The sequence below is a fragment of the Rhinopithecus bieti genome, unplaced genomic scaffold (assembly GCF_001698545.2).
Source record: "Rhinopithecus bieti isolate Rb0 unplaced genomic scaffold, ASM169854v2 scaffold_44695, whole genome shotgun sequence".
Classification (NCBI taxonomy): domain Eukaryota; kingdom Metazoa; phylum Chordata; class Mammalia; order Primates; family Cercopithecidae; genus Rhinopithecus; species Rhinopithecus bieti.
Window position 1 is genome coordinate 219,958 of NW_016818171.1, and position 13,012 is coordinate 232,969.

General features: G+C 42.6%; 1 protein-coding gene across 1 annotated transcript in view; it reads right to left on the minus strand.

Moving 5' to 3' along the window:
* ATP6V0A1 (ATPase H+ transporting V0 subunit a1) overlaps window positions 1–13,012 on the minus strand; it is a 68,897-nt gene that overhangs the window by 48,553 nt on the left and 7,332 nt on the right. Inside the window, exons 3-5 of the mRNA XM_017856575.1 lie at window positions 10,616–10,694; window positions 9,331–9,428; window positions 7,122–7,324 (exon numbers count right to left, since the gene is read on the minus strand). Coding sequence (XP_017712064.1) covers window positions 7,122–7,324; window positions 9,331–9,428; window positions 10,616–10,694 — 380 coding nt within the window. The remainder of the gene's footprint in view (window positions 1–7,121; window positions 7,325–9,330; window positions 9,429–10,615; window positions 10,695–13,012) is intronic.

Below are 13,012 nucleotides of genomic sequence, written 5' to 3' on the forward strand. Positions count from 1 at the left end.
GGCTGGAGTGCAGTGGCCGGATCTCAGCTCACTGCAAGCTCCGCCTCCCGGGTTTACGCAATTCTCCTGCCTCAGCCTCCTGAGTAGCTGGGACTACAGGCGCCCGCCACCTCGCCCGGCTAGTTTTTTGTATTTTTTAGTAGAGACCGGGTTTCACCGTGTTAGCCAGGATGGTCTCCATCTCCTGACCTCATGATCCGCCCATCTCGGCCTCGCAAAGTGCTGGGATTACAGGCTTGAGCCACCACGCCCGGCCCACTTGCTGTGACATGGAAGTTGAGGGGTTCTTTCAGTTTCTACTTGCAATCATATCAGCTGACTGCAGGCAACTTGTTTTCAGGATCCCGATGATTACAACATTTCAACTTGTTCTTGATTTATCCCTTGGCAAAACCAGTAAGCCTGACTGCTACTCACAAGACTTCATCCTACTTGCCTGGATGTCTCACAAGACGTGGTTTAAGTCAACCCTAAATATCAGACTCAATGCAAACACATGTGCTCTAAAGTGGACAACTGATGGAAAAGCAAACAGTATTTAGCAACTAGACCACTTCAAAGACTCTATCTAGGACTCTCTGAGAATAAAACAACAAAATTAAAATTCAACAGAAACTTGCAATAATATTTGAATTGCTAATTTCACCCTTCATACTTAAGAATTCTGTCTTAGAGAGAAAAGTTACAAATTTTAAATAAAATTGTGCCTGGTGAGAAACTAGGAAGACTAGAACCACCCACTAACAGAACGCCTTTAAGGCAATACCTAAAACCGCGTGGTTGAGAGTATCTAAATCTTAGAGCAGGGGTGTCTGATCTTTTGGCTTCCCTGGGCCACACTGGAAGAAGAACTGTCTTGGGCCACACATAAAATACACTAACACTAATGATAACTAATGAGCTAAAAAAAATTGCAAAAAAATCTCATAATGTTTTGAGAAAGTTTACGAATCCGTGTTGGGCCACATTCAAAGCTGTCCTGGGCCACATGAGGCCTGAGGGCCATGGGCTGGACAAGCTTGTCTTGAGGGTATCTGGGTCCTCTAATAACAATACTGTAAATATCCCTCTACATTACTTGCTATGCCCTCTGGTTTCTCTATTCAGATACTGAAAACATGTCTTATAAAAGGAAGTAGGAGAACTTCAGTTCTGTTTCTACAGCAATTAGGTATAAATAGCACATCCAGTTCAAGCTATGTCAATTACCAAGAACAAACAATTATTGCCATCTACATCAAGAAAAAAATTTTATTTCATTACTTAAGGTATTCACCCAGGCCCCAAAGGAAATGGCGGATGGGAAAAAAAATAAAGAAAGCAGATGGATGGAAAACTGAGAAGGAAAGGAAAGCAGGGATCTGCATGCCATTAACCATTACTTTTCCAGTCTTCTTTACGTTCTCATATGTTATGGTGCTTATGGTAAAAGATGCAGAGATATCTCTCCAGCTCTTACAGTTCTTCATAAGCAAGAAGACTGAGAAAAGGATAATCATTAACAAGTCATTTTAAATGCCCTAGATAAGAAATGACTAAGTCAAATTTGTAATCATCTTTAATCATAAGAGTATTCAATATATGCTTATTTTCCCCTTACACACACCCTGCCAATCATAACTCCTATGCCTAAATATAGAATCATTTTCTGATTTAGCCATTTCTGCTAACTCATTATAGTGAATTATTATTGTAGTCACCAGATTATAAAAAATAAGGGTTTATAACTGGTAGTGTTTTAGGCCCTTTGCAAATATTATAAATTCAGACACAGAAGAAAATCTCATTAAAATCCTAAGTTTTCAACATTTGAGGGTCCCAAGTGTCCTATCTTTTGCATTATTTGAAGTACACTCGCATGTGCAGATGCAAAGTTGTGGCAGTAACACCTGAGCCTGCTGCTAGGCAGCAGCAGGGCAAGGTCTATGGAAAGGAACCTGGCTGAGGCTGTGAGTTAGCGCAAGAACAGGCAAGGCAGAGAGGTTCTTGCCAGGAGACTTCTTGCAATGCAGTGAGGCTGCTAGGAATGAAAGGGGAGTTGATGACAAAAGCAGCATGAGAACCTCTCATAGCCACGGCCTTGTGCTCTAAGTACTTCCAGAGATTGAAAAAAAAAAGTTTTGAATAAAATAGGAGGGGAGGCTGGGTGCGGTGGCTCACACCTGTAATCCCAGCACTTTGGGAGGACGAGGCAGTTGGATCACGAGGTCAGGAGTTCACGACCAGCCTGGCCAATATGGTGAAACGCCTGTCTCTACTAAAACTACAAAATTAGCTGGGCATGGTGGTGCACACCTATGGTCACAGCTGCTTAGGAGGCTGAGGCAGGAGAATCGCTTGAACCCGGGAGGCAGGGGTTGCAGTGAGCCAAGATCGCGCCATTGCACTCCAGCCTAGGTGACAGAGCAAGACTCTGTCTCAAAAAAAAAAAGAGGGGAAAACAGCCCAGCATGAATAGGGCACAAAGATCATGAAGACTTAGAGTCTGTCTTCTCAAAATAGGCATTTAGTGTTTAGACTTATTATTCACAAAATAAAATTCCTAAATCCATGAATTATGATTTAAAATATCATTTTCCAAATGGTTCCTCTTATTTTCATTTTACTAAGTTCTTTTCATTAGAAAATTAATAGTTTAAATAATTATTTCCCTTAAGGGAATCCACCTATCAGTCTTTATTCGGAATTTCTCCAAAAATGAACCGTAACAGGAAGCTGCTGGTCTCATTTTTTCTGTTTGTTTTTTTTTTTTAGCGGTGCTCCGCCGCTGTCGCCTGGCTGTGGAGTTGATAGTGGCCGCGATCTCAGTCAGTAGCACAGCTCCGTCCTCCGGGTTCACGCCCATTCTCCTGCCTCAGCCTCTGCCGAGCGTAGCTGGGTTACTGTATATGGCCGCCGCCACCCGTGTCGCTTGCCGGAGTTTTTGTAGTTTTTAGTAGAGACGGCTGGGTCTCTACTGTGTTATGTTTTTGTTGTATCGGTTCTCAGATCTTCACTAGAGACCTACGCCGATCCGCCCGTCTCTGGCCTCCATATAAGTTCCTTTAGGGATTACAGGCTTGAGCCAGCCGCGCGCTGGGGCTGTTCCATTGTGAAAACTTAGGGATGGTCTGAGATAGAGCTATTGTAATATTGTGTTAGTTGATCTCTCAGCATGTAAACTAAAGTTATAAATCAAAAGGGAAAAAAAGGGGACATGTAAGTATAAGTATTTATACTTTCGCAAATTATATGCCTGAAAATGTTGTTGTTGTAAACAATCAATCTTGTCTCTTAAGTATCTGTGGTTGGGTAGCAGCGTGGACAATGTTTAGCATATGTCCTGTTGTGTATTATGAAAGTATTTCTGGTGTGTGCTTCCTTAATATGACGGTAAGACAAAATGGCACCCGTTGTAGTGCCATTTCACAAGTGGCCGACTGCCGAATCACAGATGGCCCTTGAAGCACGTACTTACTCTCTCTCGTTTGCTCATACAAAGCAGTAGAGAGACCTAAGACGAAGGGATTACATGTTGCTGTGAATATAGTGAACAAACAAACATTCCTAGTCGTCTGCTAAGATAGGAGACAGTAGGACTCTGTGTGTTTTATTACAAGCCAACATTATGGGCTTAAGTGGGAATATATATTCTCGCCTATTAGCTAAAAGGACACTAAGTAAACACTTAACGAGTTATAGTTTCTACTCTGTCGCAACACACCTCATAATGTGTGGGCCGTGCATTAAGGACTGCAAAAAGAATGTTACCACTAGGACTCCAAAATTCGACTCCATGAGCAATCTAAATCAAATATTAATTACCTTTTTGTCTTGAAAGGACAGGGAAAATTAAATGATATGAAGTGGTTTCCCTCTCTTCCTTTTGCCCTCAGCAGAGTCCTTTTAATGGATGGCTTCTAGTGAGATACAAAGCCTTCAACGATTAAGTGAGGATGTATCTACAAGTCTTCAGACCAGACTCTCTCTCTATAGCCCCTAAGTCAGATTTTTAATTAGATGCCTCAGGAATTTCATCGCCTAGGGTACATTGTGGAGGCTACATAGGGCCTAACTTCCCCACAGTTTACTGTCGTACCGGTCCTAGGGATGGAGACTGATAATTCCTTACTTTACTGATAAGTATATACGAGGTGAGGTTTGCATAGACTTTTGTTTGAAGAACTTCCTGCTCCTTAACCTCAAGAGGGACTTAGTGATGACTCTCTCTCTTCGCTCAAAAGGATATTTGGAGATGAGGCAGCTTAAACATAATTTTTCTTTTTTTTTTTGAGATAGAGTCTTGCTGCCTGTAGGCCTCCGGCTCATGAACTGCAGTGGACCATGATATCAGTAAGTTCGCTATTAACCTCTGCCTCCTTGTGTTTTTAGCGAGTTCTCCTGCTCAGATGCATGAGTAGTGGGATAAATTATGTGTGCTCACTGCCACCATGCCGGGTATTTACATTTTTTGTATTTTCTTGGATAGAAACAGGTTTCACCACGTTAGTCAGGTGGTCTTGAAATCACTTGATCTGATCACGCCCCTGCTCAAGTCCCAAAGTGGTTTGGGTAATTAACAAGGGCGTGAGCCCACCAAGCCGCAGGATCTAGAACAAATTAAAGAATAAAAAGTACGGGATGTGGCCGGGCGCCCATCACTCTTGGTGGGCTCAGAGATAGATAATCACCAGCCACTGTGTGAGAGCTGAGACGGAGTTGTGTCAAGCGAGGGTAGTGTGATCACGAGAGAGCCATCACTTGAAGAATAAGGTAGAATACCACCGATACTCTAGTAACAGAATACGCACACGCACATCAGTTTTGGGAGCGACGAGGCGGTTCCTGTCGAAAGCACAGACATTACTCGGGCGAGGCTGAGTAGAAGAGATGGCAGTCCAGCGCCCCGGAGGCGGGCGCTCTCATGCAGTAGAGAATTCTCGCGCGCTGTGTGTTTGCGTCCAGCTAGAGAGCAGCAGTAGCAAGACTCCGTCTACAATTAAAAAAAAAATAAAACTATAGATATAAATTTAAAGTACAACTGAGAACACAGCAGATGCTAACTAAAATGGGCCCCTACCAGGCGCAGTGGCTCACACCTGTAATCCTAGCACTTTGGGAGACAGAGGTGGATGGATCACTTGAGGCTAGGAGTTCGAGACCAGCCTGGTCAACATGGTGAAACCCTGTCTCTACTGAAAATACAAAACTTAGCTGGGGGTGGTGGTAAGCACCTGTAATCCCAGCTACTCGGGAGGCTGAGGCAGGAGAATTGCTTGAGCTTGGGAGGTGGAGGTTGCAGTGAGCTGAGATCACACCATTGCACTCCAGCCTGGGCTACACAGTGAGACTCTGTCTCAAAAAAAAAAAGGGGTCTCTAATTTTAAAAGCTTTGCCAAGTTTTCTTGTTGAGCAAAGGAATTAAAGAACTTTATGAGAAGGCACATTGAACAGTGATTGTAACAACCCCTAAAGTGTCTAATATCGTCAATCTGGTGGCAAAAACACCCGTCAAGAAGACAGTTACTGTACTTTAGGCCATCAGAAAAACCACATCCAAGTTGAAAGCTAAGACTCCTCCCCAGGCTGAGTTAGGAGAAGGGAGCCTTCTGCAAGCCTTGCTCCAGATCCTTTCCATGGGGTCACCTCAGCACATTGTCACCTGGACTAAGTCACCTACACTTTTTTTTGAGACAGTCTTGCTCTGTCCCCCAGGCTGGAGTAAAGTAGCTTAATCTCGGCTCACTGCAACCTCTGCCTCCTGGGCTCAAGCAATCCCCTCACCTCAGCCTCCCGAGCAGCTGGAACTACAGGCGTGCACCACGATGCCTGCCTCATTTTTGTATTTTTTTTTTTTTTTTTTTTTTTTTTGAGACGGAGTCTCCCTCTGTCGCCCAGGCTGGAGTGCAGTGGTGCGATCTCGGCTCACTGCAAGCTCCGCCTCCAGGGTTCACGCCATTCTCCTGCCTCAGCCTCCCGAGTAGCTGGGACTACAGGCGCCTGCCACCTCGCCCAGCTAGTTTTTTTGTATTTTTTAATAGAGACGGGGTTTCACCTTTTCTGCCAGGATGGCCTCAATCTCCTGACCTTGTGATCCGCCCATCTCGGCCTCCCAAAGTGCTGGGATTACAGGCTTGAGCCACCGCGCCCGGCCATTTTTGTATTTTTTGTAGAGATGAGGTTTCACCACGTTGCCCAGGCTGATCTCAAACTCCTGGGCTCAAGTGATCTGCCCGCTTCATCCTCCCAAAGTACTGGGATTACAGGTATGAGACACCATGTCCAACTGAGTCACCTACATTTTTTTTTTTTTTTGAGATAAGAGTCTCGCCCTGTCACCCAGGCTGGAGTGCAGTGGAGCAATCTCAGCTCATTGCAACAACCACCTCCCGGGTTCAAACGATATTCCTACCTCAGCCTCCCGAGTAGCTGGGATTACAGGCGCCCACCACCTCACCTGGCTAGTTTTTGTATTTTTAGTAAAGACCAGGTTTCACCATGTTGGCCAGGCTGGTCTCGAACTCCTGACCTCAGGTGATCCACCTGCCTCGGCCTCCCAAAGTGCAGGGATTACAGGCATGAGCCACCATGCCCGGCCTCACCTACATATTTAACCCAAGAACTTATTCACATTTTTCCCTCTGAGGTAATGCATCTAAGTTTATGTGATAACCAAGAAGTTTCAAACAAGCATCCTACCAATATTTTCCATACAATACATACAATGAAAAACCCTTGAAAATTAGTGTGATGTGTGCTATCTGAAGTACTGAAAATGTGCTCGAAGGTTTATAAGCAAACATAGAGAATAAAATAAAATTTGATGGCAAAAGGTTTGGTGACTAAACCTTTGTTATAATTTTGTCTATAACCAAATGTTTGTTTCTTCAGCTTTGACCTTAAGCATATACTTACCTTATAAGTATAAATATAATGTAGAAATTTATACTAACTACATTTATACAACTACTTCAGGGTTCCTTTCCTCATCTTGAGATGAAAAATTGAAGAAAATGTGAAAAAATGCAAAACCATGGCTGGTTGTGTACTGCATGAAAAATGGAACATAATCTCACATTTCTTTAACTAAAACAGGGTGCAAAAATGGCATTGCTTCCAAAATAGCAAATTAAAATAATTACTGGAATAAAAATATGGCCCACTTGTGTGAGTGTAATATCAGCTGCTCAAATACTAAAAGAAACAATAGTCTGACCTCATCAAAAAATTGCTGAGTTTTGCGAAGTATAAATTTTAATTCAGTCAGTTCCAGGAAGTTTCTCTTCAGAGCTTCCTGGTTTGTGTTGATTTCCTTCAGTTCATTTTCAATCTTCTCAAAATTGGCCTAGAGGCAAAAAGAAAATAGATTAGGCTAAGCTCAATTATGTTTGCTCTGAAAGACAATAAATGAATTCATCCCACATAACTGTTGCCAAGCTGATAGTTCAAAGAGATCTTGGACTTGCCTAGCAAATACTGTGATTTTACTAGAGCAATTTTCTTTATGGAAATTTTTTTGTTTAAAATAATCTTTCCTGAACCGAGGCGGGTAGATCACTTGAGGTCAGGAGTTCGAGAGCAGGCTGATCAAAATGGTGAAACCACATCTCTACTAAAAATACAAAATTAGCTAGGCATGTTGGCACATGCCTGTAGTCCCAGCTACTTGGGAGGCTGAGGCAGGAGAATCACTTGAACCCGGGAGGCAGAGGTTGCAGTAAGCCAAGATCACACCACTGTTCTTCAGCCTGGGCAACAAGAGCAAAACCCCATCTCATAAATAAATAAATAAATAAATAATCTTTCCTGGCCAGGCACAGTGGCTCATGCCTGCAAGCCCAGCACTTAGGGAGTCTGAGGCGGGTGGCTCATCTGAGGTCACATTTCAAGACCAGCCTGGCCAACATGGTGAAACCCCGTCTCTACTAAAAATACAAAAAAAAATTAGCTGGGCACAGTGGTGCATGCCTGTAATCCCAGCTACTTGGGAGGCTGAGGCAGGAGAATGGCTTGAATCCGGCAGGCAGAGGTTGCAATGAGCCAAGATTGCACCACTGCACTCCAGCCTGGGTGAGAGAGCAAGACTCTCTCTGAAAAAAAAAAAAACAGTATTTCCTTTCTAAGTCACTGTGGAAGTAAAAAAAAAAAAATAGTCTTTGTTTGTTTACAGATTCTATTGTATACTTGGTAACTTTCTCAGGAGATTTCAGATGGATAAAATAATTATTGAGAAGTCTACTGGCTGCCCATTTAGTCTGCAAGAATAACCAACTAGTAGATAGGCCAGGTATGGTAGCTCACACCTGTAATCCCAGTACTTTGGGAGGCTGAGGCAGGCGGATTGCTTGAGGTTAGGTGTTCGAGATCAAGCTGGCCAACATGGGAAAATCCCATCTCTACAAAAAATACAAAAAAATTAGCCAGGCATGTTGGCACACAGCTATCGTCTCAGCTACTCTGGAGGCTGAGGCACTAGAACTGATTGAGCCTGGGAGGCAGGAGTTGCAGTGAGCCAAGATGGGGTCACTGTACTCCAGCCTGGGTGACAGCTGTGTCTCAAAAATAAATAAAATAAAATAAAATAGTAGATAAATTAACTTACTCCAATAAGGTTTCGATAAACCAATAAACATTTACTTAGTGGCATATAATACTGTTTGAGTGCTGTTTGTCACCATAAAAGAGGGGATTCACATGGTCTGGCCATAAAAAAAGAATAAAATCATGCCATTTGCAGCAACATGGATAGAACTGGAGGTCATTATGTTAAGCAAAATAAACAGGGCGCCGACAAATAACACAAGTTTTCACTCATATGTGAAAGTTAAAAAAGTTGATCTCATGGAGGTAGAGAGTGGAATGATAGATAAGAGAGGCTATGAAGGGTGTGTGGGTTTGTGGGGGGATGAAGAGAGATTGGTTAATGTGGACCAACATACAGTTAGATAGAAGGCATAAGTTGTAATTCTCAATAGCAGAGTAGGGTGCCTATAGTTAACAGCAATGTACAGTATATATTTCAAAATAGCTAGAAGAGAAGAATTGAAATGTTCCCAACGCATAGAAATGGTAAATACTCAAGGTGATGGATACTCCAAATACCCTGACTTGATCATTACACATTCTATATATATACCAAAATATCACATGTACGCCATAAATGTGTACAAATATTATCTATCAATAAAAAAGCGAAGGGGAAACTCACTTCAATTCCACCTACAAGAAACAATCAGTAGATAATGCTGTCAAAGTTAGCAAGAATTACTTTACTCTCTATCTGCTCAGCAAAGTAATTTCTGCATTTAAGTAGAAAGAAACTTTTCTGGTTTTCTGAGAAGAACTGTTTACCTCTAAGTCAATCATGTCCCTGGGGAAGGGAACCTCTGGGTTTTCACCGGTGTCCATAATCAGAATGTTAGCTTTTCTTATCTCTTTCTCAACAAATCCTAAAATGACAGAATCAAAACATTCATGCCTACCTGCACATGCTCGAAATTGCCATTATTTAAGGAAAAGAATTAGCATCTAAAGCCTGACTACAAAAAGTTTTATCTAAGAAAGATACTTTTTATATATATATATTCGTTTAATATAAAAGAAGCACCTTTTTTCTCCACATCCCTCTTTCTCCAACCTCACATTCTCTGAAGCTACTCCAAAGGATGGTCATCCCACAACTGCCTTCTTTCTTTCTTCAGGTCTTAACACTGGCCTTCAAGGCCGCACCTCTCCTCCAACGCAAATGCCACTCCAAAGTATGACAGTTCTGGTTATAGATATTATTGGCAAAGCAGAGTTATGGAAGAAGAGTATAATACAACAGAATATTTGACACTTAACAGACTAGTGAGACAACTCCAGATCTAAAGGGGTTCATTAAATTTGAAAACAGTCAGGTCGGTTTTAAGCATAAAAAATAAAAATGAAAAAGCAGAACAGGTAATAAGGACCCAAAATACCAGAAGAGAAAAGTGTTTCAAGTAACAACTACAACTGTTTTTTACAGTGGGGACCAATTCACTTATCAGCTAACCACAAGGTGGCTTAGTAGAGTGGCAAGATGATGGATTTTTGAGCCAGCTAGAACAACCTGGCTTCAAATACTGATTCCATCATAACTGTTTATGTTCCAGGGCAAGTCATTAAGCCTCTCTGATCTTTAGTTTCCTCAATCATTAAATAAGGTAATACCCATCTTGAAGGAATGTTGTGGGGGAATGAATAATGTATGTGAGCAAGCTAGCCCTCAATAGAATTTAAATAAATGTTAGTTTCCTCCCTCTTAAATAGCTCAAATTAAAAGGTGGCTCTGCTGACAAAAACTGATGGTGTGCTGGGTCCTATTTCTCAAAATTCTATAATGTAGTTTTGTTTTTGAAATCTCACAAAAAAAATAATCAGTTTTCATCTTGCAGCATGTTACTTCAAACAAGGTTTCCGTTAAGCACTACTTAGCCCAAAGACCACAAAATCTACTCGTATACCAGAAATTCACCTCAGCATCTTAACTGCAAGATCTTTCCTTTTTCTTTTCTCTTATAGCATTTTCTTCCTCTATTAAGAGGACTAATGTCACTAATCTAAAACGAATGATTCATTAAAGGAACATTACACAAGACCAAAGTGCACATACGAAGCTTTCGATCCATTTCTTCACATCTTCTAACTTCATTCACAAATTTCCGTTGGAAAACATTCACATCTGGATTTAACTGAAAACAAAACACAATACCAAACATTGAAATATTGTACCTATTTCTTCTGTTTCTCAAGCAACACATTCTGCAAAGTGAAAAACTAATTTTGTGTAAATGCCTGATGCAACACTAATCAAAATTCTCTACTGATCTGAAAAACTGCTTTACGGCCAGTCACACCAGCTAAGGATAAAAACTTCCTCCTTTGTTGCTGCAACATTACTGGAATGGAGGTAAATTAGGTAAAACACAATGGTACAAAATGTTCTTCTTAGACCAAAAGTCTCAGTGAGCTTCCTTCCCACCACCTAAAATTTGGGCAATTAATATCACAGAAACTCTCTCTGGTTTTCCTTCTCTCTTTCTTTCCAAGCAGAAGAGGAACTTCTCTTGTTTTTCTGTCTCAGTGACAGGCTTTAGTTTTTTCATTCATACACCGTAAGTAATTTTCTTTTTCTTTTCTTCTTTTTTTTTTGAGACAGAGTCTTGCTCTGTCACCAGGCTGGAGTGCAGTGGCGCGATCTCAGCTCACTGAAACTTCTGCCTCCCAGGTTCACGCGATTCTCCTGCCTCAGCCTCCTGAGTAGCTGGGATTACAGGTACACGCCACCACGCCCGGCTAATTTTTTTGCATTTTTAGTAGAGACAGGGTTTCACCATGTTGGCCAGGATGGTCTCGAACTCCTGATCTCAGGCGATCCACCCGTCTCGGCCTCCCGAAGTGCTGGGATTACAGGCATGAGCCACCACGTCTGGCACCATAAGTAATTTTCAAAGCAATATGACAGATGTTCAGGAATATACAAATAAAAACAAAACAAGTACCTACTCACTAAAAAGCTAGCAACCTGGCCAGGCGCGGTGCCTCAAGCCTGTAATCCCAGCACTTTGGGAGGCCAAGACAGGTGGATCACGAGGTCAGGAGATCGAGACCATCCTGGCTAACACTGTGAAACCCCGTCTCTAATAAAAAATACAAAAAACTAGCCGGGCGAGGTGGCGGCCGCCTGTAGTCCCAGCTACTCGGGAGGCTGAGGCAGGAGAATGGCGTAAACCCGGGAGGCGGAGCTTGCAGTGAGCTGAGATCCGGCCACTGCACTCCAGCCCCGGCGACAGAGCAAGACTCCGTTTCAAAAAAAAAAAAAAAAAAGCTAGCAACCTGGCCAGTCACAGTGGCTCACACTTGTAATCCCAGCATTTTGGGAGGTCAAGGTGGGCAGATCACCTGAGGTCAAGAGTTCAAGACCAGCCTTGCCAACATGGCGAAACCGCACCTCTACTAAAAATACAAAATTAGCCGGGCATAGTAGCGCGCACCTGTAATCTCAGCTACTCGGGAGGCCGAGGCAAGAGCATCGCTTGAACCCGGGAGGCAGAGGTTGCAGTGAGCCAAGATCATGCCACTGCACTCTAGCCTGGGTGACAGAGTGAGACTTGTCTCAAAAAAAAAATAGGTTGGACGTGGTGGCTCATGCCTATAATCCTACCACTTTGGGAGGCCGAGGCGGGAGAATTACCTGAGCTCAGGAGTTCGAGACCAGCCTAGGCAACATGGCGAAACCCTGTCTCTACTAAAAATACAAAAAATTAGCCGGGCGTACTGGTACATGCCTGTAATCCCAGCTACTCAGGAGGCTGAGGCACAAGAATCAATTGAACCTGGGAGGTAGAGGTTGCAGTGAGCCAAGATTGTGCCACTGAACTCCAGCCTGGGCAACAGAGCAAGACTCTGTCTCAAAAAATAATAATAATAAATTAATTAAATTAAATAAAAAGCTTGCAATCTAATAGAGAAGATGAACCCAACCAATAAAATAGCATGTGATAAATTCCATAAAAGTAACACAAATAAAAAACTATATTTACTCAACATTTATGAAGCACCAAATATGTGTCAGATACTGAACTAGGCACTGGGGAAAATACAAAGAATAAGCTATGTCCTAGCTTTGAAAAGTTGAACAACACAATTTATTAACTTAATCATGTATATGTGTATATATATTATATGCATACACACATAGAAACATACAAACACATTGGCCGGGTACAGTGGCTCACGGTTGTAATCCCAGCACTTTGGGAGACCGAGGCGGGCAGATCATGAGGTCAGGAGTTCGAGACCAGCCTGGGCAACACAGTGAAACCCTGTCTCTACTGAAAATACAAAAAAATTAGCTGGGCGTGGTGGCAGTCACCTGTAATCTCAGCTACTCGGGAGGCTGAGGCAGGAGAATCGCTTGAACCCGGGAGGCGGAGGTTGCAATGAGCTGAGATCACGCCACTGCACTCCAACCTGGGTGACAGAGTTAGACTCGGTCTCAAAAAAAAAA